Source organism: Rhododendron vialii, chromosome 10a (assembly GCF_030253575.1).
Source record: "Rhododendron vialii isolate Sample 1 chromosome 10a, ASM3025357v1".
NCBI classification, from domain to species: Eukaryota; Viridiplantae; Streptophyta; class Magnoliopsida; order Ericales; family Ericaceae; genus Rhododendron; species Rhododendron vialii.
In genome coordinates this window covers 3,643,678-3,671,601 of record NC_080566.1, presented here as the reverse complement: position 1 = coordinate 3,671,601, position 27,924 = coordinate 3,643,678, and the positions used below count along the sequence as shown (strand labels likewise).

The following is a 27,924-nucleotide window of genomic DNA, read 5'->3' as shown; positions in this document are numbered from 1 at the left end:
TATTCCAATTGATTTTTAGCAGGTTTCTTGACTATACAACCTACAATCCAACCTGAATAGCAATCCACATAACAAGTTCATACAATGCTTAAAAAAAAGAAGATGGCGGCTCCAATGACTTCCTTGACAATAGATTTCACAATATTGCATACAAAACCAACAAAATATTTCCAAACATCAAAGCGATTACCATTACAAAAGAAATTCAATATACTAAATGTCCTTCTAACATTTCTATCTACTAGTATATACAAGCCTTGTCACCAAATATCAACAAAAAGGCCTTCCAAAAGATACGTGTATCCCGAAAGTGGAGTACAAGCCTTGTTACCAAATATCAACAAAAAAGCCTTCCAAAACATCTATGTATCCCAAAAGTGGAGTTCAAACATTGACACCGAAATATTAACATAAAGGCTTCAACCAAAACAGTCCTTCCAAAATCTATCCATCCCATAAGTATCAACAAAAAAGCTTCAACCAACCAAGCGATAATGACAGCCATCACACTAGCAAGATCATACCTACATCTTCAGCAAAAAGTCACAACAGCACTTCTTTATCAACCCATAAACCTACATATGGTAGAAGCAAATATTTCAATTTGATGGAGTCATAACAATTTCTACTAAACATTTCAATTAGAAAGAGCATCTTTTTTCAGATTATTCGAAGGTGAGCTTGGTGTATCATGTTCAATTTTTTCCATATCATCCTAAAAATTGCATAATAAAAAATCATTGTAAATGACCAATGAGACTGTAAACATATATAACAAGTAAAACACACAAATAACGAATGAGTCTGAATTTAATGCTCAAGCTGCCTCTAAAGCATGAATACTCTATTTTGGCCTCCGTACCATGTATCGGTATTTGATACGGATACCGATACTCTCAGATACTCTCCATACGTATCGTGTCCGTGTCCTATATCCGTATCCGTGCTTCTTATCTTGGACTAACAAGAGAGATGGTGGTGGGTATAACAAAGTCAAGCATGACTTATGCATGCTAATTAATACTACAGTACGACTACTAGATTGGGCCGGTTGGTTATGACTCCTATCTCGATGCTTCCTTCCTAACACACAAACACTCAAATAATGAGCACAACTTGGGTCTTAACCAAGGCGTGCGGACAGTCGTGATTCCCGTCCGGATGGTGCACATGGGATCAAAGAAAACTCAATAGTGTAAAGCTAAAACCTGCTACCAGGTTTTTGAAAAAGCTATGTGAGCACATGCCCTATAATTTAGACTATAATTTATCAAATATGCCGATCGAGTCAAGTGGTTAAAATGTCCTTCCTGATGTCCTTGGCCAACCCATGTTTATACTAGCATTCCCCTGGACAATTTCAAAACCACAAAGTTGTTTACTATATTTGTTTCTGTTGGGTCAAAAAGCATTACCCTACTCCTACTGCTAGGTCCCGTGTTGTCTACGAACAAGGAAGTTACAGTATAAGTTAGATCAAGAAAGTAAGTCAGTATGACCTTGGTGCCTTGATTCCCTTAGATCCACCCCACTAGGGATCCATTGGATTTCTAACCTTGATATCAGTGGTGGTATAAGTATCCTTAATATGTTGTGCGGCGTGTGCCTATGCAATGCATCTGCTTTAAAGTATTCCTTAACTGGTGAAATGCAACTTGGCCAATTTGGCATTCCTAAGTACCCTCAAAAAGAAAAGCAACTTGGCAGAGTAGGAGAAATTATTCAAATGCTCCTGAAGCAAAATTGAGCACGAAACTGGACCCAAACTACTTGTGCTCAACCTCCCTCCCGTGGCACAATCCTCCAAAAAAAGTCTACCCAGATGTCCAGTAGCAAACCCAATTTATCCTTTAGCCTTTAGGCATATCTAAAACTCTAATCTTTAACTTAAGCTTTGTGTCTATTTAGGTAATAAAACCCAGAACAAGGTGACCCATCACTAATTTTTTGGTATTCTCACTAATAACCACAATGTCCACTGGTGTTGACGTATTCAATCAATACCCCAATTTGGCATAACACCCTTCTCATTGATTCAAACTCCCTAAAACAAATCACAACACCCAACACCACCAAGCGTCCCAGCAATTACCGAAACCCGTTAACCATCCACGGCAACAGATCTCCAAGCTAGATAAGATTCTTAGCAAAATCATCTGTTTCAAGCAAAAACGTGAATAACTGGACACCCTATGGCTGTAATGTGTTTATGATCCCATGAAATGACTCTTGAGGATCCCGAAAAGTTATCTGTTTAATTTGTTTGGACTCCAAGGAAGATTCTAAGTGTTAGACATTTAGGCCAACCTACATTTAGGCCATCCTTGCTGGGGGAATAAGGCACCCAAAAAACAAACACAAATATCCCGTAAAACAGCCTTAAACTGAGGAAAAACCACAGCAGAAACGCAGCAGAACAAAGCAGATTTTCAGCACACAAGTGAGCTACAAATGTGCAATTTTTCCAACAATAACACAGAGGAGGAAGTAGACTTATCTGGGCACAAGAAAACTGAATTTTCTTTCACAAATCCAAGCTTTACAAAGCTTACTTCACATCCAAAACATAGCACACACAAGACCACACAAAACCCTTCTTTTTCTCTCTTCTAACGTTTTTTTCTTCTTTTTTTCTTACAAAGACTAAAGACACACACATAGAGCTACTTGATATACCCAAATTGGGTTTACACTTAACATATTTCTTACAAACCTTTGATTCAATACCATATTGGTAACGGGCTATCCACATAGATAGAGAAAAACAACATATTCTTCTTTTTAAAAAGCATGCATTACTTTGATCAAACACCTTCATACTCAATGTTCCTTTCAAAGCTATTAACTGTTTTCTCCTAAAAGGCAAAAGAACGTCAAGTTTCTGCATTCTCGTCATGTTATGCCTACTAATGTCCTCCCAAATAGTTAATTGATGTTTCCTAGCCAAAAATAGACAACACTAAAACTAGGTATGCATAAATTCTGGTATAGCAATCTACCCTCCAACATGGAGATCATTAACACAAGAAATCAGACATATTTATCATCCGAGAGAATACTTCAATATGGAGGAGAGTAAAAGTACAATACCCTGGGGAAGAAGAGTCCAGAATAACAAAGTCAGCAGGCCATGCGATGGTACTTCCCACAGTATCTACGATATAGGTCATATCACTTGAAGCCCTCCACAGAAACTCTTAAGAGTTTCTTTGCCACATCCACCCAAACTTTCATTGCATTAGGGCCGATCGGAACACAATGCGCACAAGAATGTGGATCACTTGAAGCCCAACGCCCCTCCGCAACTACATCTCCCATCCCCATCCAATCTAGTAACTTGCACTTGGTAATGTCACTCTGTGGATGACATGTTACCGATGGAGAAACAAGGGGTGTAGTTGGTGTTGCTTCAGTTGTTGCCGGATTTTGAACCTAGAAAGTTCAACAATGGGAAACAAATAAAATGTCATTAATCAAACTAGTCTGAAATGACCACCAACGAAGAAAATGATAATTGACTTACTTGGCTTTTCTTGAACTCGTCAATTGTATTTCGCATATCCGACATTTGAGACTTCATCTGAGCATTTTCTTCACGTAATTCAGTAAATTGACCATTCATTTGTGATATTATAGTTAATCTTGTTTGAGTGACTCCTTTTCCAAATGTTCTTACACGGCCATTCCTCTCGGCACCAAGCACTTTAGAAACAGCATCTTCTTTCAGATTAGTTGAATTATGTCCATTCCGTTCAATTTTTCCCATATCTTCCTAAAAATGGCATAGTAAAAAAAACAATGCAAATGACTAATGAGATTGTCAAACATATATAACAAATAAACCACACAAATAAAGAATGAGCCATGGCCTTTACAATCTTTTGTGCAACATTCTTGTTCTTGGGTTTTCCATTCTTGTCTCTATTTCCATCGGCCCAAACAACGACTCTACTTATGGAGTCAACTTTTCTTTTCGCTTTCTAGAATAAAAACAAATATCTGATCAAAATTCAATTGAAGTTATAGTTTATGATATGAAGTCCAATGAATTTTGATACTAAACAAAAGAAGTATTACCAGCTCAGCAGTCAACCGTGCATATCCCTTACGACTCATAGTATGCTGCAGCTCCAATTGTTTCTCTTTCATAGCTTTAAAGTTCTCTCTTTTCACCTAAAGTCAAGAATAAACCAAAATCAAGTTCTAAATGCGGCAGAGAAAGGGCAATAGTGACTCCTAAATATAGGAGAGAAAAAGCCGTAGCAGCATGAAAATCACACAAGGCTGAATAAGGTTACAGCAGAAAAAGTAGCAAAACACCCTCATAACAGGCTGCAATATAGCAGCAACCCAACAAAGCCGCAGCAGTAACAGATCAGTCCAACAAAGCCGTAGCAGCAACATTACTGGACAGCCAAAATAATGCTGAAGCATGGATGGAAAGCACAATGCAGTCCTATTTTTGGAACATTTCACAAGTACACAAATGCCCAAACATTGTAGCCCATAGCAGAACCATAACAATAGCAGCTGAAACGGAAAAATAGCCAAACATGGACCTCATAAAAGTAGCCAAATAGCAGCCAACACCCGCAAAATAATCACTATATAGTAATGAAAGCAAATGCAGACTTACATCCAGACTTGTAAAACATAGCACAATGGCAGCCTGCCTGCTTACTGCCAAGTCATGATTGTAGGGAGGTATTCCCGAACAGATAAAGTAATAACCAAGCACGTGATACGAGAGATCATGGGTTAAACACAATAAAACAAACCACCATGAGCGGTGGTCGACGATACGGACAAATGGCATGAGAGGTCATTGGCGTAAACTGACTGTTCGGCAGAAAGAGACATACCGTTATATTGGTCCAAATAGTTAGACAAGGACCAAGTTACACATGAAGTAGCTGGTCCAGGCAGTCTGTTCAGCTACGAGATAGCCGAACAAGGAAAGAGTTCCAATCAAAGAGTGAGAGTAGAGGGAATACTGTAGAAGATTCTAGAGTAGTCATGTCCCGTAAAGGAATGAGATCCCGAGGAAATAGGATCTAGAATAGATACCCAACGAGAATGGGATGTTCGGCCAGTGTAGACACCCCATTCTGGACCATCCAGATAATGTCGTTTTACGGTCTCTTGTTGCCCCAATGATGATTAAAGGTCGAGAACAGTCTGAGGACGATGGTGTGTTTGAGCTTTGAGCGTCCCGAACCCACTTCAAACCCTTCAAACCAGAGCCAAACGACCCCAACAAAACCCAAACTGGCTTACGCCAGTATTGTGCTGACGTACGCCAGTTAACTGCCACGTGTCGGTCATCGACCGTTGACTCAATTATCACTGGCGCACGCCAGTCAATACATGGCGCACGCCAGTCAAGCCCGGTCAAATCAACTTTATTCAGCCACATGGACGAGACTTTTGTGCCACCCTGACGTCGGCTACAGTCTCCCTGATGATTACACTCGGCAGGGACGTCCCCCTTCTCTCCTACACCCTCCATCAAGCCAAGTCCCATGCATTTAATGCATGGGAGGCTCCCTCTCTTAACCTAACTCCCCAACCAGGCCTTAGCCCAACTGATCTCAGTTCCTCTCTCCTCTATAAATACCCCCCTTGCATTCATTTGCAAGGGGTTAGCCACATTAAAGAGAAAAAACCCTCTTCCTTCACTCTCTCTCTCTTATCCTCCATTAAAAGAGGAAGCAAAAGGGGTCTTTCAGTCACACACCCCACTGATACATCCTTCACATTGTCACTCTCCATCTCTCCAAAATCAAAGCTCAAGTCATCCTTTCATCTCAACCAAAGGTATACCACCTTTGTGTTTCTTTCTGTTTTCGACCCCTGAGGGGAACCAGTAAGGTCCAGGCTAGTAGCAAATACTAGTTGTAAATGGACAAATTCAATTAGTGCTTTGACTAGCATTAGATTGTAGCAACTTCTCGTGCAACTTGACCGGAACCCTAATTCATCGTCGGAACCTTAATCTGCAAAATAGACAGGGGGTGAGCGCACCTTTGCCTCTCGTGGCAAAGGCCCTCCGATGCCAAAGTTAGTATCACGTACTAGCAATCAAACCCTAATTATCAGTAGGAAAGCAACAAGAATGCCAAGTATTGCGTACTTTTTGCCTCTAGGTTTACCTCATATTTATAGATTTTCGTATGCTTGTTGCCCAAGCATTCCTGTTGCCATAGGATTCCTAACTCGTATAGGAAACCCAGGATATCAAGGATTCTTGTTTCCTTTATCAGTTTATGGAAAAGAGTCATTTTAGGATTCTTTTCCATTACGGGCCGAACATCCCATTCTCATTGGGTATCTTTACCAGATCCTATATTCCCGGGATCTTATACCTTTACGGGACTTGACTACTCTGGAATTTTCTAGAGTATTCCCTCTGCTCCTACTCTTGATTTGGAGCTCTTTCTTTGTTCGGCCGTCTCATGGCCGAACAGATGGATTGGACCAGTTGCTTCACATGTAATTGGTCATTGAGCCCGTACAACCATCCTGGACCATTGACTTCTCATGTCACTGGTCCATATTGCCGAACATTGTCTAGCACGATGACTGTCCTGTCCATATTCAAACTATGGTCCCACGTACCATTTGCACTGCTTCTTACCCGTGACCCCTCGTATCACGTGCTTGGTTCTTACTTCATCTGTTCGGCTGTATCATAACCGAACAGTTTGCTTGGACCAGCTACTTCACATGTAACTTGGTCAAATGTAGTCGGAATGTCTCTATCCGCCGAGCAGTCAGTTTATACTCATGACTTCTCATGTCATTGGCCCTTATCGTTGTTCAACATACTGCCCGGCGATAAGTCCTGTCTTACTTACCACGTGCTCCCAAATATCACGTGTTTGGCAACTAAATGTATGTGCTCGGGAATACCTCCCTACAATTGCTCCCCAGCTTCATCTTTTCGGGGGCAATATATGAAGCTTAGAAACAAAATTTTATTTAGACCTGATTCTTCTGATCCGATGCAGTCATAATTTCAATATTTCATTGATGCCTTTTGGCGCCTCTGTCATTATACCATTTCGGGGTAAATGACTCCACGTGGCACTCTTTCGTATGCCTATCATTAATTTCGAACTGACGTTATTTAAAACGGTGTCAGAACGGTTTTTGCTTTCCGTTACTTTAACCTGTAACGGCGCAAGAGGAAACGTTTCATCTCCGTCTCTTGCCCTTAAACCCCCTAAAGGGCTCCTTTTGGGTTTTTACCCAAAACTTAAACTCGCTCCTTCTCTCTCTAGAAACCAGGCAAGAATATCCCGCCATCTGCCATCACCGCCACCTGCAAATTCGATTGCATTCCAGGAAATCGTCACAGTATCTTTGTAAGATTCTCGTTCTAACTCCATTTCTTCTGCTTAGGTTTCCATCTGAGATCTCATTCTCAGATTTTAGGTCATTTCTAGGGTTTCAGTCACGCCCATTCTTATTTTTACGTTTCCTTTGAGTATATCCATGGCGGATGAACATGATAACCCTCCTAGACCTAGTAAGTTTAGGAAGCTCTGTGATACCCCTGCTGCCATGGCGGTATTTAGAGAAAAATATAACTTTCCTGAAAATGTAGGGCTTGAACTTGCTCCATTAGGAGCGGATAGAGATGCTGGCTCTTGGGACAGGATGTGTATCCCAATTGTTGCTATCGTTGAGGGTGGGGTCTGTTTCCCCCTACATCCACTACTCCGCCAGATTTTAAACTGGTACCGTCTTACACCCATGCAAATTTCAACCAACGTTTTCAGACTGATAATGGGGACTATAGTCCTTAATGGGATTCTAGGGACCCAATTAGGAATCTGGGACATCCAATGGTGGTACAGTATAGTACTAAACCCCGAGTACAATACTTACTACTTCAAGGTTAGGAGGGCTGACAAACGTTTCGTACTCAATCTGCCAGATTCTGCTCGTGACCACGAGATCGACTTCCTCTATGTAACCGGAGCATTCGAGCCTTTAGGTGAAGATGGCCAAGTGTTGGGGCTCCATTGCCCCCACATATGGGGCTATCCACGTATGCTCTTGCTTTTATCTTTTGCAATTCTTCGTTTACTGCTTTCTCATAGCTTTTCTATATGTCTAACTTTGTTTGTTCAATTCGGATCTCGCAGCTGAAAACGCTAACCATCGTCCCAGACGTGTACCGAGCAACATCCGAACAGAGGACATTAACAAGGTCCTAAAATATACAGGCGAGCCTGGTACCCGAACAGCAGGTCGGGGCCGGAACGCTGACGTGCTGCTGGGTTACGACCCTTCATACAGAGGGGTCATTGACAGAAGACTTGCCCACCCCAGCACTAGTGCTGCCTCTACATCAACTGCTCCCCAGCCTAGGCGCACAAGAGCTAACGCTGGAGTACCAGTAGCTGGTCAACTGGGTGAAATCCCTATTTCAATAGGAGTTCCGTTACCTCGAGTGAGAGTTCGAAGACCCTCTCGGAGTCAGGCTGCCTCTCAACCACTATTCGAACAGCCAGCTCCAAGCCGTGTAACTAGCCAATCCTCCTCTTCAGGTTATTCTCAATCTCCTCCAAACTCAAGCACTATGACACGTCAGCCCTTAAACCTCAGCTCCCTTCTCACCGTCTCTTCTCGGGGACGGGGATCTGGTCGGGTAGCTTCCACAGGGAACGCTCCTCCTGTACCCCGTCGTAACAAAGGAGGTTCTACCCGCTCCACTTCATCTCGTGAAGTGGATACTACCGTAGAGGCCAGTGATGCTCACAGAGACAAACGGCCTAGGTCAGAAGACCCAACTGGTATTGCTTCTCAAGCAGATAGTGAAACACATCACCCTGTTTCTCCAATTACCCAAAACCTTCCTCAGACGTGGACTCCCCCATTTACTAGGGGAGACCGTCCCGTTCATGTTGGGGACAGTGCTAGTTCATCAGAAACAGCACTTGCCCTGGCTCAAGGGTTGCTGCTCCCTGTTGATATGCAGAAAGAATCTGGATCTGCACCTGACCGACTAGTGTCCACTGGACTCGTCAGTGGAATTAAGGTGAGTTAGTGTTATTTTCTTGAATTTTTAGGCCTTGAACCCTTCTTCTGTGGAAATTGTAGATCTAAACTTTTTTATTTCTCAGTTCATTCAAAAGATGGTCACTCTGGGCCAAAAATATCAAGAGGCTGATACTGAAAGAATCAAGCTGATGAATGACAACACTCGATTGCTTCGAACAATCTTTAGGTTGGAAAGAGAAAGAGACAAAGCCAAGTCTGACTTCAATCAAGCCAAAGGCAAACTCGAAATTGCCGAAGAGAGCCTCAACCAGGCTTTGTCTGAAATTGACAGTACCAAGAAAGCCGCTTATGAAGAAGGGTATCAGAAGGGATTCGATGCTACAACTGCTAGCTACGTCGAACAGATGCCTGATATTCAAGATCAAATCTGGATCGCATGCTGGGAGGCATGTTTGACAAAGGCTGGAATTGCTGATGACTCTCTTCTCTGGGTTGAGAATGACTTGCCAAGCACTCGTCTTCAAAACATTCAAGATCCAGCCGGGCATCCAGAGGACGATATTGAACAGCAAATTGAGGAATTTGCTAATGCTGATGAAGAGACACCCACCGATGTGCACCCTACTCAATCTCCTGCTCGGAATTTATCCCTTGAGCCTATTAACGTGGAGGAGAATGCAGTCGAAAATGGTGCTGATACTGAGATCAACACTAACACTCCAGAGGTCCAGAATGTGGACTGAGCTGGTGAGAATATGAACTGTTTGAGTTTGGTTACTGGTCCTGCGTGACCATAAACATATTTTGGCCCTGTGAGGCACCAGTACTATCAATACTTTATTAACACAGGCATTCGGCCCTTCGTGGCATAACCTTTATGTTTTGTTCGGCTATCCTTGTGTTTGCATCTGTTCGGATGCAAATAGTTTAATCCAAGTATTTCGTACTGTTGATCATCATTTGTTTTGCTTGTTTGCATAAGTATTTCGTACTTTTAGCAAACATGATTTCTTGTACTGTCTTTAAGTTTCACGTACGTAAAGACTTGTCTACGTTTCTCGTACTTAATCCCTATTTAAGTGTCTCGTACTTAAATAGTTATGGCTAACATATACTCGTTATGCTTTTAAGCCAAGCCAATTGTTCTATACAAGTAATTCATATGTTTTAAGTGTCTCGTACTTAAAAATATGTTAAATTTCACGTACTTAAAAGTATGTTAAGTTTCACGTACTTAAAAAAGACGTACAAGTGTATTCATACTTGTTATAACTTTTAAGTGCCTCGTACTTAAAAATATGTTAAATTTCACGTACTTAAAAATATGTTAAGTTTAACGTACTTAAAAAAGACGTACAAGTGTATTCATACTTGTTATAACTTTTAAGTGTCACATACTCATGAATATCTAAGTATCACGTACTCAAAAATACTTGTGTTTAATAACATTTAAGTGTCACGTACTTAAATGTATACCCTGCTCCCCAATACGAATGAGGGAAACTAATCTCGTAGTTCGTATTTTTCAAACAAATACCTAGAACACAACAGTTATACTAAAAAGTGACTGTATTCATAATCTGTAAAACTCAAGAGGGCGTTATTCGTACCCCTTGCAACTAGAATAATCAAAACTAGAACAAGGGAATTATATTCGTAATTCCCACACAAGTACGTAGTGCAAATCTAAAACAGAACTTAATGCTTCCTTAAACAAAGAATTTTCGTAGATTATGGACATTCCAAGGCCTCGAAAGTGGATTACCATCCAAATCTGCCAATTTGTAGGCCCCAATACCTACAATCTCGGTTACTCGATAAGGGCCTTCCCAATTGGTCCTCCAACTTGCCTTCATTGGCCACCTTGGTATTGCCGAGCACTTTTCGTAGTACGAGATCCCCAACACCAAACTCTCAAGGGTGAACATGCTTGTTATAGCTCTTCATTAACTGCTCCTGGTAGGAAGCCAGATGCACCAGGGCCCTTTCTCTCCTCTCTTCGGCTAGATCAAGTTCGATTTCAAGGGCCCTGTTATTACCTCCACTTTCAACCAAAACGGTCCTGTTGGTCGGCAGACCAACTTCAAGAGGGATAACAGCCTCTGTTCCATAGGCCAATGAATAGGGGGTCTCTCCCGTAGACCTCCTAGGCGTTGTTCGGTGAGCCCACAACACTAATGGTAACTCGTTAGGCCACTTTCCCTTAGCTTTGTCCAGCCTTTTCTTGATTCCATCAAGGATAGTTTTGTTAAACGCTTCTGCCTGCCCATTACTCTGAGGGTAGGCTGGGGTGGAATAATAATTCCTTATTCCGTACTGAGCATAGAATGCTTTGAATTTCTTCTGAAATTGTGATCCATTGTCTGTAATCAACGAGTATGGGACCCCAAAGCGAGTGATAATGCTCTTCCACACGAACCTTTCTATCATGGGTTCAGTGATTTTGGCCAATGGTTCTGCCTCAATCCACTTAGTAAAATAGTCAGTTGCCACAAGCAGGAATTTTTGATTCCCAGTCGCTTTGTGTAGTGGACCCACGATGTCCATCCCCCATTGAGCAAACGGCCAGGGACTTGTCAAAGGCACCAGATCCTCAGCGGGTGTTCGAATCATTGGTGAGAATTTTTGACACTTCTCACAAATCTTCATATACACCTTTGCATCTTCCTGCATGTGTGGCCACCAGTAGCCTTGGGTAATTGCTCGGTGGGCAATGGATCTGCCTCCAGCATGGCTCCCACATGTTCCCTCGTGGATTTCATGAAGAAATTTCTGCACCATCTCAGGATGCACACATAGCAAATATAGGCCTGTAAAGGATTTCCTGTATAACTTATCCTCTGGAGACAGCCAGAACCGAGCAGATTTGATTCTTATCTTATGAGCCTCCTTTTTGTCAGAAGGGAGTATCTCGTCTCGTAAGAACTCCATGATTGGGTCCATCCAACTTGGTCCTTGGTTCACGTCCAAGACCAAGTCTACACTCCTTCCAATGCTCGGCTCATTCAGATATTCTACTGCCACCTTTCTTTTGAACTCAGTTGGTACAGCTGCAGCCAACCAAGCTAAAGAATCTGCATGAGCATTTTGTCCAGAACTTATCTGTTCAATATATACCCTTTCGAAGGTATCAAGCAAGTCCTTGGTTGCCTATGCGTAGGCCATCATTTTTTCATTTCGAGTTTCATATTCGCCGGACAGCTGATTCACCACAAGCTGTGAATCACAATACACCCTAACCCGTTTTGCTTTTAGGGTCTTTGCACTCCTCAATCCAGCCAAGAGTGCCTCATACTCTGCTACATTATTCGATGCACTGAATCCAAGCCGAACAGATAGTTCAATCAGCACTCCTTCAGGAGGAAAAATGACAACACCAATTCCAGAACCAGTATTACATGCTGATCCATCGACGAATAGCTTCCATTCCATAGGATCCTGTTCGGCTAAGGGTTGATTCTTCATGGGTGATGTCTCTGTTGCCTGCTCCTTTCTCGTAAAAGGCAGGGGAGCCACCGTGGGAGAAAACTCTGCCATAAAATTAGCCAATACTTGGCCTTTGATTGTCGTTCGTGGCTGATAATCGATATCATACTGGCTCAATTCGACAGACCATGTCGAGATCCTTCCCGAGAAGTCTGCTTTTCGTAGCAGTGATTTTAATGAAAACTCTGTGTAAATCACAACTTTGTGACTTTGGAAGTAGTGTGGCAGTTTTCTTGTGGCTGTCCTAAGTGCCAGGACAAGCTTTTCTAACGGCAGATATCTCATTTCTGCATCTAGCAGTGTCTTACTAACATAATAAATAGGGATTTGTTCCATCCCTAAGTCCCTCAACAAAACTGCACTTACTGCATGCTCGAAAACAGCTAAGTACAAAATTAAAGACTCACCTTGTTGTGGTGTTGACAAAAGTGGGGGCTCGGCCAGATACTTCTTCAGGTTCTGGAAGGCTTGTTCGAACTCTGCTCCCCATTCAAATCCCTCCCTTTTTTTCAGCAATTGAAAAAAGGGTATGCACTTGTCACTTGACCTGCTGATGAATCTGTTAAGTGCTACAGCCATTCCAGTCAGTCTCTGGACTTCTTTAGTGGTTTTAGGACTTTGTAGTCTCTGTAGGGCTGTAATTTGATCAGGGTTAGCCTCAATCCCTCTCATGGTCACCAAATGGCCCAGGAACTTTCCTGAACCAACTCCAAACGCACATTTCGAGGCATTGAGTTTTAGTTTGTACTTCCTCAAGATTTTGAAAACTTCTTTTAAATCAGCTATATGCCCCCCTTTATCTTGACTCTTTACCACCATATCATCTATGTAAACTTCCATAGTCTTTCCAAGCAACTTCTTGAACATGATGGTTGCAAGTCTTTGGTATGTTGCCCCAGCATTTTTTAGCCCAAACGGCATAACACTATAGCAGTACAACCCTTGTGGTGTGATAAACGAAGTCTTCTCTTGATCAGGGCCGAACATAGCAATTTGATGATACCCTCGATATGCATCGAGAAAACTCATTCGCTCATAACCAGCGGTTGCATCAACCAACTGGTCAATTCTTGGAAGAGGAAAACTATCCTTTGGGCACGCTTTGTTTAGGTCTGTGAAGTCTACGCAGACACGCCACTTCCCATTCTTTTTCTTCATCACAACAGTGTTGGATAACCATTCTGGGTAGTAGACCTCGCATATCGCTTTAGCCTCCAGTAAACGATCGACCTCTTCTATTACTGCATCCACATGCTGCACGGCTGCCCTCCTCTTTTTCTGAATGATCGGCTTATGTTGAGGATCAATGTTTAAATGGTGACAGATCACATCTGCATCCACTCCGGGCATCTCCTCTGGTATCCATGCAAATACATCAACATATTCTTTTAGAAATCTTATTGATTCAACCTTTTCCTCTGCTGGTAATGATTCTCCAATTAAAAAATATTTCTCAGGATCAGTCTCATTGATCTGAATCTTCTCCAAGCCTTCTACCACTTTTTCAGCCGGACTTCTTCCAACATCCTCGATAGTTGGTTGGTCTGGTACTTCTAATGTATGGACATGGTGGACCTTTGGGGCTCTTTTAATGATGGAGATCAAACATTGTTGAGCCACTTTCTGATTGCCTCTGAGCACTTCAACCCCATTCGATTCTGGGAATTTTACTATCTGGTGATAAGTCGAGGAGACTGCCCTCATCTTGTGCAACCATGTCCTTCCTATAATCGCGTTATAGGAAGAGGGAACATCGACAACTAAAAAATCTGTTCTTAACACCACAGTTCCAGCCCGAACAGGTAGAGTTACCTTTCCCAGGGGCCAGACTGCTCCTGCACCGAACCCGATCAGAGGTGTTGAAGATGGTTCTAAGTCTGTTTGGGCCAATCCCAGCTTCTTGAATGCATCGTAGTACATCACCTCTGTACAACTTCCTGAGTCCACAAGAATCCTCTCAATGTCATATTCCCCAACTCGTAGGGTTACGACCAATGCATCGTTATGGGGTATTTGGACCTCTCCCAGGTCATCATCACTGAATGCTAAGCTCTCATTGCATACATCAGTCTCTCGCCCTCTCTTGTTTCCCAATCGCATCACGTGCTGATCGTGCTTGACTTGCCTTTGTAATAGCCTAACCTCATTTCTCGTATAAGGTATGGCCAACCCATGTATCATATGGATTACTCCTTTTGGGTTTTGCTCGTAACCCAATTCCATAGTCTTGCCTTTCTCTTTTGGATCCTCCTGGATGAAATCCTTGAGGTAGCCCCGTGAGACCAGATCATCAAGGTGTCTCTTGTACGTCTCACAATCCTCAGTCATATGGCCCCAATCTTTATGGTAACTGCAGTGCTGATTCGTAGCACGTTTGGCATCCTTGTCTCCGCCTAGATTTGAGGGCCATTTAAAATATGGCTGATTCTTTATTCGATAAAGAATCCTGTATATTGGTTCCTTCCAAACCGTAGTGATAGAAAAGAAAGATTTTGGGTCAGGAGCTTGCTTATCTTTGTACGGCTCTTTCTTAGCCTGCCCATATTCCCTTCTCTCTCTATAAGTCTTGGGCTCTGGCTTATCCACCTTTTTGGCAGGTGCCTTCGGCTGTTCGGCAACCGTCCTGCCATTCTCACGGAGTATGTCATCCTCCATTCTGGCATGTTGCTCTATTCGTTCCATCAATTTAGCCAAAGTGGCTACCGGATGTTTATTTAATAAGCGATGCAGCTCTCCCCGAACAGGCAAACCAGTCTTGAAGGTGGCAATCGCATACTCCTCACTGCAACTTTCAATCTCATTGAAAGTTTCCCAGTACTTCTTTGCATAATCCCTGATCTGCTCGTTCTCCTCCTGTTTCATGGTGGATAGACTCTCAAAGGTTTTTGGGGCCTTTCTGCTCGTCAGGAACCGAGCAGTGAATTCCTCAGCCAACTGCCTCCATCCTCGTATAGATCGCGGACCTAGTTTATGAAACCAAGCTAAAGCCACCTTGCCAAGACTGGAGGGGAACATCTTGCATAAGATGGCATCATCTCCCTCGTGCATGAACATAGCCTGCTGGTAATGCTAGATGTGAGCCACGGGATATGTATTTGTCTCGTAAAGTACGAATGCATCGTGCTTCACTATGCTCGGCAACCTAGCCTCTTGTAGCCTCTTTGCAAAGGGGGAGGCTGCAATATTACTTAGGGCCTTGCGTGCTGCTTCTCGTGCAGTCACTGTCCCATCCTCGATCTCCTTAGATCTATGAGCCGTAGCTTTGGCCCAATCAGCATCAGGTCTCTCGTACCTATCACGATTATGTTTCCTTGTTTCCTCCTCTTCGGGGGTGGAACTTCGGTCTCTGCTTCTCCTTTTTCGTGAAGAAGCCCTTCTCTCTGGTGTTCGGGTCTTGCACCTCTTTTTTCGTGGAGAAGCTCTATGTCGCTTTGGGGTTGGACTTCTGCTTCTGCTCCTTCTTCCTCGTGAAGGAGCTTTTTTGTATTGTACCACAGCATACCCACTGCCTCTAGAATTTCTTCGAGATAGTCCGGAATCCTCCGGATGTTCCCTGATTCTTTATAATTCTCTGATCTCATGTTCTCGTTTTTTAATCAGACAAGCATACTCCTCGATTTCTTGCCTCTTTTTATCAAGAACGTCGTCGCTGCGGTGCTCACTCCTGGAGTGTAAGACCGATCCATCCCTTCGATGGGATTTACTCCTTCTCGTGGATCTCGAAGCCGTCTCTCCATCTCTATTTTTGGAGTTGTGATGGACGGTAAGGGGGCGGTCCTTACTCGTGGTCCTCCTGTGCCCACCCTGGGGCTTTCTCGGAGCCCTTGGTGGTGATTTGTCCCTTCCTTCATCTAACACATCTTTTGGGTTGTGCGGTGTTGCTGGATTTACCTCCACCATGGTCGTATTTCAAAACGGAACTCTTTTGTTTCCCACAGACGGCGCCAATTGTAGGTGGACAAATTCAATTAGTGCTTTGACTAGCACTAGATTGTAGCAGCTTCTCGTGCAACTTGACCGGAACCCTAATTCGTCGTCGAAACCTTAATCTGCAAAATAGACAGGGGGTGAGCGCACCTTTGCCTCTCGTGGCAAAGGTCATCCGATGCCAAAGTTAGTATCACGTACTAGCAATCAAACCCTAATTATCAGTAGGAAAGCAACAAGAATGCCAAGTATTGCGTACCTTTTGCCTCTAGGTTTACCTCATATTTATAGATTTTCGTATGCTTGTTGCCCAAGCATTCCTGTTGCCATAGGATTCCTAACTCGTATAGGAAACCCAGGATATCAATGATTCTCGTTTCCTTTATCAGTTTATGGAAAAGAGTCATTTTAGGATTCTTTTCCATTACGGGCCGAACATCCCATTCTCATTGGGTATCTTTACCAGATCCTATATTCCCGGGATCTTATTCCTTTACGGGACATGACAACTCTGGAATTTTCTAGAGTATTCCCTCTGCTCCTACTCTTGATTTGGAGCTCTTTCTTTGTTCGGCCGTCTCATAGCCGAACAGATGGATTGGACCAGTTGCTTCACATGTAATTGGTCATTGAGCCCGTACAACCATCCTGGACCATTGACTTCTCATGTCACTGGTCCATATTGCCGAACATTGTCTAGCACGATGACTGTCCTATCCATATTCAAACTATGGTCCCACGTACCATGTGCACTGCTTCTAACCCGTGATCCCTCGTATCACGTGCTTGGTTCTTACTTCATCTGTTCGGCTGTATCATAACCGAACAGTCTGCTTGGACCAGCTACTTCACATGTAACTTGGTCAAATGTAGTCGGAATGTCTCTATCCGCCGAGCAGTCAGTTTATACTCATGACTTCTCATGTCATTGGCCCTTATCGCTGTTCAACATACTGCCCGGTCATAAGTCCTGTCTTACTTACCACGTGCTCCCAAATATCACGTGTTTGGCAACTAAATGTATGTGCTCGGGAATACCTCCCTACACTAGTCCTGGCCTTAAACTAGAAAAATACAGCAATCGCGTGAGATCAAAACATGGCGCACGCCAGTCATGGCAGTACGTGCACTACTGGCATGGGGATCATTGATCATCATTTCTGTTGACTTACATTTCTGTCAATCACCTTAGCATGCTAATAACCAGTTTATTGCTTTCTGTATATTTAGAGCTGCTTAGCTATAGTAGTTAATGGTTGTTCCATATCTGTTCAGAGGGCCTCTGGGATCCTTCTGGTCATGTTCCAGAGCCCAGATGATGCAAAGCCAAGCACTGGATCAAGGTAAAACTAGCGTACGGCATTCTCTGACTGGCGTACGGCAGTTTCTCCTTGGATCCAGTGGCTGGCCCTTGCATCCTAGCTTTGTCTTCGCCTCATTTCTGTCCCCACACTATTTTTGGGGCATTCTGTTGTCTTTCATGGCTTGAAGCCATCTCAGCTGTCTGCAAATATGTATATCCTGCTCTATTAACGGGTGGTTTGTCCTAGGTGTGCGCTGGTCCCTTTCCAGAGCCCAGAGGATTGCAAACAAAGACTGAGAGACTAGGTAAGTGAAGTACACCAGTTTAGTTGTGGCGTGCGCAGGTCTCATCAGCATGCATTGGTTCAGCCAGTGCATGCTGGTGCGGAGCCTGCTCACACCCCTTCAGGGCAGTGTACCTCAACTTATTCGGGTTGCTCAGTGATTGTTCTCAATCTATATTTATCATTGCAAGCTAGTCATCTATAAACATTTTATCACGTAATTGCAACTTGTTTTAGTTTTAATCCCCATTAACTGTTCCCCCGCCCTAAATGGCTAAAATATGATCAAATGAGAGAAAAATGCAAAAGTTTTACAAAGAAATGCTCGAGTAGAGACCGATCTCCGGATTGGGCGAGAGGGGTGCCATAAAACCCTTCCCCTCTCGTAACATGGCTCCCGAACCTCAGATATCAAAGGTGACGACGGTCCAGTCTACAAGCCTTTTTCAAAATCAAACAAACGTAGCAAACGTTTTCGAGTTCGGTTCCTTTGGTGTTTTAACCGCTAAAACCCGAGTGGCGACTCTGAATCGAGGCGTTTCGCCACACTTTTCCGAATGAGGGCCGCACCCAATTTTATAAGTGAAAATTTTCAGGGCGCGTGCCCACAGTGGCGACTCTGCTGGGGACCCATTGCATTGATTGGTATTTGGCAATTAATACATAATTGAACAATTTTCAAAAGTCTGTCAAAATAGTACGCTTCGCGCTGCTGAAGAACGGAGTGGTAACATAACAGGATCTCAGCATCCGACCAATCCGAACTAGGGCTTTTACTATTGTTCACTCGTGTAATTTTCTCCAAGTATTGATCAATAAAAAAAAAAATTCATTTTTTGAAATTCTAATCATCGAAGGACAAAGAGATAAAAAAGAAGACAAGAAAGGAACAAAAGAGGGAAATATCCAAGTACCTTTTGGACGCTGCAAATTGGGTGATTCCAAACTTGTAAGTTGCCAATATACTGGCAAAATATGATCTGCCAGTGTTTAAACTTTCAGAGGAACAACAATGCTTTCAATAAACTTTTCCGTGCTTAGGGTGAAGATAATATCGTGGAACATAAGGGCTATGGGGAGCTCAGTTTTTTGACAAAAATGATCAAGGAAAGAAATCCAGATGTTATAATGATTCAAGAAACGAAAATAGAAAAGTTTGAATTTGTAGCTGTTCAGATGTTGTGGGGCAATACTAATGTGGAGTTTGCAGAATCTGGGGCTGTAGGGGCTTCAGGAGGGATCTGAACCATGTGGAATCCTGGGTCCTTTAAACCATCTTCATTAATAATTCATAAAAATTTTGTGCTAGTCAGAGGTCAGTTAGGAGATTTGGAATGTGCACTGATCAATGTTTATGCTCCAAATGAGACTAGGGGTAGAGAGGGATTATGGAATGACTTGCTATTTCTGAAGTCTTATCATCATATTCCTTGGTGCATGGGTGGAGATTTCAATGAGATTAAAGCTATAAGTGAAAGAGTGGGTTGTACCAGATTGGATAGAAGCATGAGATTGTTCAGGGATTTCATTAATCAAGCTGAACTGATGGACTTGCCTATGATGGGAAGGCAATTCACCTGGACTAATTTTCAAGATAATGCCATCCATAGTAGAATCGATAGATTTTTAGTTTCAGTGGTAATGGAAAAATTCAAGATGGTTCAATGGGGATTGCCAAGACCTTTTTCTGACCACTGTCCCATTATGATCAATGATAATAATTGGGATTGGGGACCCAAACCTTTTAGATTCTCAGACATATGGCTATCCCACCCCAAATGTCTACAGATAGCCAGAGAAGCATGGGAAAGCACTATAACATATGAAAGGGCAGGAAACCAAATTGCCAAAAAGCTGAAGGAGGTGAAGAGAAGATTGAAGGTATGGAACAAAGAGGAATTTGGAAATGTGCAGACCAAATTGCATGAATTACAAGAGAGGATTCACCAATTGGACATCCTCAGTGAATCAAGACCTCTGGATCCGGTAGAAAATGAGCAAAGGAATAACTTGAGAGGGGAATTATGGAGAAATTCAAAATTGATTGAAAGTGTATGGAGACAAAAGTCAAGAGTCAACTGGCTTAAGTTGGGGAACAGGGATACAAGATTTTTTCAGACTGTGGCAAATAATAGATTTCGGAAAAACTTGATATGCTCAATCAAGGTAGATGGGAAAATTTTGGAAGAGCTAGACCTGATTAAGAATGCAGCTGCTAATAATTTCAATCATGTTCTAGAGAGGAAAAGTTTAACAGAGGGAAGATCTTTGGCCAATTCAAGAGGACGATGTCTACGGAGCAAACCCAAATGCTTGAAATGCAAATCAAGGAAGAAGAGATAGTGGAAGCTATTAAGGACTGTCATAGCCTGAGGGCTCCTGGACCAGATGGTTTCAATTTCTCTTTTGTCAAGAAAGCATGGAACATAATGAGGCAGGACATATTAGCTTTCTTTGCAGAGTTTTATGATCATGCATCAATACCCAGAGGTATTAACTGTACATTTATTGCTTTAATACCTAAAGTTCATGGCCCTTCTTGTTTTAATGAATTCAGACCAATAAGCATGGTTGGGTGTATATATAAGATTCTGGCCAAGGTACTTGCCAATAGACTAAGGAAAGTACTTCCCAACATAATTGGTGATACTCAGGCTGCCTTTATGGGTGGTAGACAGATTCTTGATGGGGTTCTAATAGCCAATGAAGTGATTGATAGTTGGAAGAACAGCAAGACAACAGGTTTAGTGCTGAAAGTAGATTTTGAAATGGCATACGACAATGTAAATTGGAATTTTCTGCTAGACTTGTTGAGCAAACTGGGATGTGGAGTCAAATGGTGTGACTGGATAAGGAAGTGTATCTCCACAACTTCTTTATCTATTCTCATCAATGGATCTGCAACAGATGAAGTGTTTCCTCAAAAGGGTCTAAGACAAGGAGATCCTTTATCACCTTTTCTGTTCAATGTAGTGGTGGAAGCTATAAATATCATAGTGGAAAGGTCCAAGGAAAGAGGTATAATCAGAGGAGTACAAGTTGGGAGGGATGGGATCAACATATCCCATTTACAATTTGCTGATGACACTATATTTTTCTGCAACAATGAGGTTTGTGAAATTCAAAATGTGAAAAGATTACTGATAATGTTTGAAGAAATGTCAAGCCTCAAAGTGAATTACTCAAAAAGCTTGTTGTGTGGGGTGAGAGTTCAGGATCAAGTGGCAAACAACTTGGCTACTATAATTGGATGCAAAAGTGGAAAGCTGCCTATGAAGTACCTGGGTCTACCTTTGGGTGCTAATCCAAAGAGAATCTGCACTTGGCAACCAGTTATAGACAGAGTGGAGAAGAAACTAAAATGTGGAAGAGTAAGACAATTTCCATGAGTGGAAAGTTATCTTTGATCAAATCTAACATGAGTAACCTGCCTATATACTACATGTCTATTTTCAAGATGCCTGCAGCAGTGGCGAACCAGATTGAGAAAATTCAAAGAAGGTTTCTATGGGGGGAGTCAGAAGGGAAAAAGAAGGTCCACTTGGTAAACTGGGATAAGATTACTAGGAGCAAGAAGTTTGGAGGACTGGGGGTTAAAAGGTTGTTGGAACACAATACGGTGTTGCTAGCAAAATGGTGGTGGAGGTTCAATAAAGAAAAAAATGCTCTTTGGGTTAAGGTTGTATTGAAGAAATATGGGTTAAAGGAGGATTCGTGGTTGCCTAAAAATCCAGTAAAAGGAAAACCGTCCAACATTTGGAAAGGGTTGTGCTCCTTGAATGATGTAGCAGCTGACATGGCGGATTGCATTGTACAAGGATTCACTTTTAAAGTAAATTCTGGTACTAGAATTAAATTCTGGAAGCACAAGTGGCTGGGAGAGGAATCACTACAATCAGTATTTCCTAGACTATACAGGATATCAGCTCAAAAGGAAGCAATGATCGCTGACATGGTTAACAATCAGAATCAGGACTATTGGAAATTTCAGTTTACAAGACGCCTGCGTGATTGGGAGCTAGAAAGATCAATTGCAGTACCTTGGACTTCTTCTGAGTGTGGTGCAGTTACAGGATTTGAGTGACGGCTGTCTTCAGTGGAAATGGAGTAAGGATCTCTCTTTCTCTGTAAATTCTTTGTATTCTAAATGGGAGGACCTGAAATTTATGGAAAATAAGGAGCTGCTATCCATTGGAAGAATATCTGTCCCCCCAAAACTGAGATTTTTGCTTGGATGGCTGTGCAGAATTGCATAGCATCCAAATCAGTTTTAGTCCGAAGAGGAATTATTCAGAGCAATCTTGATGTATGCCCTTTTTGTAACAGTCAAGGAGAATCCACTTATCATCTTCTCCTTTACTGTCATTATTCTTGGAGGGTTTGGTCTGAAATAATAGCATGGTGGGGAATCTGTTGGGTCTGTCCCCCAAATCTTTTGGCTCTGTTCCAATTTTGGAAAAGCTTCAGGTATAAAAACCTGGTGAGGTTATGTTGGTATACATGTTTCTATGCAGCTATTTGGACCATTTGGACTTGTAGAAATGAGTCAATCTTCAACAATAGAGTATGGGAGTTGGAAGAGATTTCGGATTTGGTAAAGACTAGGATGGCAATTTGGGTGAAAGGGAAGTATGATGTTAAAGATTACTCTGTGGAAGACTTCAAAAGGAATTTAGATGGTATCAGAAAAGTCAAGATTTAAGGTTTGGCTCTGGGTGGTTGGTTTGGTGGTAGGTCTAGGTTTTTTTTTTTTTTTTTCTTTGTCTTGGCTGGTTTGGGGGTGGTTCTGTTGAGTGTTTGGCTTAGTGTTTCTTTTTGGGTGGGCATCTTTGTGTTGGCTTTTGGTGTTGTTTTGGCGGGTCTAGTGTCTTCGGTTTTAGTTTTGCTTTTGGTGGGTTTTCTATTTGGGAGTCTTTTCCTTGTCTTCTTTTTTGGGTGATCTGATGTTTGTGTGTCTTGTGGTCTGTTTTGTGTCTCTTTTGTCCTTGTTTTGAGCTGTTCTGTCAGTCTGTCCTTTAGGTGTCTTTTTGGGTGTCGCTTTCTCAAGCTCTGGATCTCCCCCTCTCTTGTTTGAGTCATTTTTGGAAGGCTAGGCTTTCTTGTAAATGCTGTTGCTGTCTGGGGGGCTAAGAGGCCTGCTCTGATTATGCTGATATAACTATTGGAAGCTGCCATTTATTCTCTTTCATCTCCAAAGCTATGGAGGCCTAAGAGAATAATCAGATGATTGCAGTAGGGATAGTCTATCCTCGGCTGCTATTCTTTTGACTCTACTGGTTCAGATGTTAAGGTGTGGAATGTTTCCTCTTTTCAACTTCCATCTTTGGAAGGGCTAAGAGGTCTACTGGAAGGATAGTCCTCTCGTTTATTTCTAAATAATAGGAAGGACTAATGAGATCAATGAGAGTTGTCGTTCTGGATAAGAGGTCATGAAGATGTTGTGTCAATATCCAATACTTTTTCAACTCCTCAGATTTGGAGGGCTAAGAGTAATAGTCAAGTGTGGGATGTCTCGCATAGCTGCTTCTTTCTGATAGATAATAAGCTGAACTATTGATACAATATAGATGAATCGTGCTGAGAATTAATTGGCTGGGAATTGAGATGAAGGCTGTCTCGGAATGCTTTGTTGTAGCTGTTGTTAATGGATCTGAGATGAAGGCAGTCTGCTGGGATTTCATGATCAATTGGGATTGTCTTGGCTGCACTGTTGCTAAAGGATGGCTTTGAAGATCTTATCTCGTCTATCTTGCTAAGGTTGAATGCAGAGAGAATTTCTACTGTGATGTGATGCTGCCTTAGGTGGCGAATTTTTGGGTCTTTTTTGATGGCTGGCTTATGGATGCTATGGGTTAGTCCTCGTCCTAAGAGTTCTGAAGCTGATGTGGCTGTTTGGTTGGTAATACAAGATGTCATGGTATGATGTCTATAGTCCTTTGGAGCAATTAAAGTCTTTTTTCAGGATGGACTTTTTCCTATAAGGCTCCTTTCAACCCTGTTTAATGTAATTTTCTTCTTTCTTTCCTTTCTTTTGGCCTACTCTGTGATCCAAGTTTTCCTTGCATCTAGAGTTTGGCCCCTCGATGTACCCTTTGTCGAGTTTCAATAAAATCTTATTGCTAATCAAAAAAAAAAAAAACTTTTTTGTATTCTTTTTATTTTTGGTCTTGAATAAGAAAAAATTAACTAGGCCAACTGGGATATTTCAAACTTCATGGTTTGATCTGGCATATCGGGTTAAGGTAGTGTACCTACTACGGATATTCTTCTTTCTTTTCGCTTTCGATTGTGTGAACGATTATTTAGTTTAGTTGCAAATATGTGATTCTTTACATTCACTTTTTGTGCACTGCTCTAAATGTCGTAGTAGTGCATGTGAGGTGACGGTGGTGGAGGTGGTGGCAGCTATAGAAAGATGAGGACAGTTATTCTCTTATGCGCCTCAGGCGTATTATGTCGCGCCCTGGGCGTAGCTTCTAATCTGCAAACTAGGCCAAACTTTCGGCTTGTCACAGACACTCTCGAACTCCGTTTTGTACGTAGTTAGAACCGTTGAAAAGCTCATTGCAATATCATTATATGGGTGTGTTAGGCAATATCCTCATACCTCGCTAACGACTTTCCTGCATTATGTTAGGTATCGAGGAAAAGCCATTTTAGCTTCAAAAGGGATGTCTCTTTTGATGAATAAATGGAAATATTGCCTTGTCAATTTCTGGCAATGTTATTTTTACATGTGGTCTCAACCGAGAAGGATCCATATTTACCAATTATCCAATCACACTTTATTGTAAGCCCATTTCTTTGAGCCACGAGCATGCGTTAGTCTATACAACAAGGATGTAGTGTTTTAGAAAATGTACACTAGTCCAAGGACCGATCTTTGTCGTGCTAAATTAATGGTTAAGATTGGTTACTTCTTTTTCGAGGACTCAAATTGTGTACTTAGAAGAAGCAGTCAGTAATCCTTATCAGCGGTTCTTTTCAAGCTATAATGTTGCTCTTATAAATATGGAATCATCCAACAAAACTTCCATGATACCTAAGGTACAAATCAAGCTCTGCTTTGTATTTGTGTTGTGCTTATGTTAACGGTGAAAATTTTCGGTACAAGTGGGAACAATGAGTATAGTTATGGTCGTGTTTTTTAATTAGTACTAGTAATCTTGCACGTGCATTGCACGTGTTATTTCTCATGTTGTACAAGAAACCATGAAAGACAAAGGTGTGTGTTTTTTTCAATTTTTGAGACCATTTTGGCCCTAGGTATCCATTGAACCTATGCTTCTCATTCAGTAGAGTGTCAAGAACATAAGTGTTAGAACAACCTTGTGAGAAGTGTATATCCTAGCTCCAAGCCAGTAGTAAAAAAAACATTGATCACCAAGGACACCAAGAAGAGCTATGGAGGATTCAACTGATATTGAGTGCCTCTTGGATATGTCGTTACATGTCACGGGCTATCTACCTCGATTGTACCAAAGAACTACACAAAAATCATTGTGATGCATTATGAGATATGGCTTCTAGAAGGAGAATCTGGTGTAAAAGAAAGTAATAATATTGTGGCCAAATATAAGTTCTTGGCCATTGGCTTTTGTGTCAGCAAACATCTAGACAACTGATAATACATAGTGGAGATGAAAACTGGGGGAAAAAAAAAAACAGTTCTGATCCATGACACAAGAGCTCTGAATTTGTAGAAGTCGAACACAGGTACCTAAAGCACAAGCACTTAATATAAAGCATTCCTGCTATAGCCTATTTTAAACTCCACCCCAAGACAATAACTTCTGTAGCAGGCCGAGCAAAATGGCTCGGACCATTTCCGAACGTGATCCGATAATCCTTTTCAACTCCAAGTCATCTCCCTCTCAACGTTCGGAACAACAACCGTTGCCGAGGGTCCCGTTAATTACTACTTCCATAAACGCTCCAGTCCGAGCACCCGCACGGGCAGGGGAATACGTTCGTCGGGACGGCTGCCGAGGTCGCACAACATGCTCGGTTCCGAGCGTTGCATGGCCGACGATTCAGCCCGTCTGCGTTGAACAGTAGCCGTGGCAATGATGATGGTTGTGACGTCATCCAAACGGTTACGAGGATAATGATGGGGGCACGTGAAGGTGCCAGCTCATCTTGGAAACGGTTGCAAAAACCCTAAACGTGATGTAAGAGTGACATCAGCCGACGCGTGTTGAGCGTTGGTGCGACCTTGGAGACCAAGCTAAGGGTTCCCTATAAATATCCCATTATGCCTTCTTGGAAGAGGTAGGCGCACAAACAAAACCCTAGCTCCTAATCCCCAATTCTTCCTAGCAAGCAAACTGACTCTTGCACCGGAGGGCCATCCCGGAGAACCTCCGGCGTGGTCTTTTAGTCGTGCTTCGTTTTGCAGGACAGAGCAAGGAGCCAGGAATTAACCTCGATCCTACATTCAAAAAGTACGAACCATCCGGAACGGAGCCCCCACAATTTCCAACCATCTCATACACGTGCACACACACCAAAACAGATAACCATGAATTGCCAAATAGAATTTGTGAACCATAAACTCCACCCCAAGAGAGGCAGTCGAAATGTTCCTTTCCACAATATGTGAAGGCTTTCTAGAAAGAACCAAGACCTCCAAAAGGTTACTTGTTTACAATTCAGGAATAAGTGTTGGGTCTTATTTGTTTCCCTTAATAAGAAGATAGTCCTTCCTTAGTTCCGTACTGCAAATGGACATGTCAACATTCGCAACATACATCTCTACTTTCTGATGGATGTAAACATCTACTTCAGACGGATCTCCCTAAAAAAAAAAATCACAATTGACAATGTTCATCATTCCGCCCAAATTCACTATAAGTACGCATGTGTTCATTGTAGTACTCAATACTCATGTGTGCGTATCGTATATTATCTACTTTAAGCACTTCTTGAGAAGCAAAAGTGAATGTTTCAAAAAAAATTAATAATCACTTCTCACTATTGATTTTATCTAATTAAGAGATACTGACTTTATGACCGAAGGATACCATTGGATATTATATTCCCCTCAATGTATGTATTATTTGGACCGTAGCAAGGTAATTAAGGATTGAGTCAAGCTAAACATTTGAAAATGGAGGTTATGTTGGTGGGCATGAGTTGTGACATTGATTAAACAGTTGGTGTACACTATTAAAGTGAAAGAAGAAGAAGATTTAGATAGCAACATGCTTTATCCAACATTGCTACTCACTTTTCAAGAATAAAAATCCACTCCTAAGAAAGGAACAGTGGACAAAAAGACAAGGTAGGAACAGTCAAATACAAGTTAAAACCAGCATTAATACCTGGGTACATGTTACAAATTTGGGGCAACAGAATCGGGCTTGCTCGACATGGACTCAAAACCCGAAAAACGTATTGGACCTAGAACTGTCTAGATTGTGGTAACTTCGCCCCAAGGGAAAAGAAAGCCCTTAAATCCAACACCCAAAAATGTTGAGTAATTCCATTGAACAATTGGTGTGCATAACTTCATCAATTCAAAAATTCTATCGACCAATTGGTGTACGTAACATGAACAATTGGTGTGCGTAACATCAAAGATTTTCAGAAACCCTATCTAACAATTGGTATGCATAACATCAACAATTCATTTTTTTAAGGGAAACAATCTGTGGAGATGGGAGAAAGGAGGATGGAAAAGATTGAACTTACTCTGCAATTAAATATTGTAGGCAACATAAACCGGGCTCTTCTTCGACGATTGTTGCTAGGACGGGGTCTGAGTAGCAATCCGGAATCCAATTGAAGGTCGGGGACGAAGATGGAGAAAAAGTCAGAGGAAGACGGGGTGGTGGTTGTGTTTGGTGACTGTTGAAGCATTTGAGAGACGGAGGGAGGTGCTTGGAGGTGTTTCTGGCGGAGATTTTTATCG

The 27,924-nt window shown here is 42.1% G+C and overlaps 1 protein-coding gene across 1 annotated transcript; it reads right to left on the bottom strand.

Moving 5' to 3' along the window:
- Positions 1–167: 167 nt before the first annotated feature.
- On the bottom strand, positions 168–27,924 carry LOC131304339 (uncharacterized). The gene is made up of 6 exons (XM_058331558.1): positions 27,705–27,924; positions 4,078–4,173; positions 3,876–3,980; positions 3,524–3,772; positions 3,091–3,432; positions 168–575 (listed from the first exon to the last, which is right to left on the bottom strand). The coding sequence occupies exons 1-5, from the start codon at positions 27,870–27,872 to the stop codon at positions 3,172–3,174; spliced, it is 879 nt and encodes a 292-aa protein (XP_058187541.1). The 5' UTR covers positions 27,873–27,924; the 3' UTR covers positions 168–575; positions 3,091–3,171.

Coding starts and splice junctions, on each gene's coding strand:
- LOC131304339 (XM_058331558.1), bottom strand. CDS start 27,872: ATGCTTCAACAGTCACCAAACACAACCACCACCCCGTCTTCCTCTGAC. Junction 4,174..27,704: donor CTACAATATTTAATTGCAGA/GTAAGTTCAATC, acceptor TCTTGACTTTAG/GTGAAAAGAGAGAACTTTAA. Junction 3,433..3,523: donor ACGAGTTCAAGAAAAGCCAA/GTAAGTCAATTA, acceptor TGAACTTTCTAG/GTTCAAAATCCGGCAACAAC.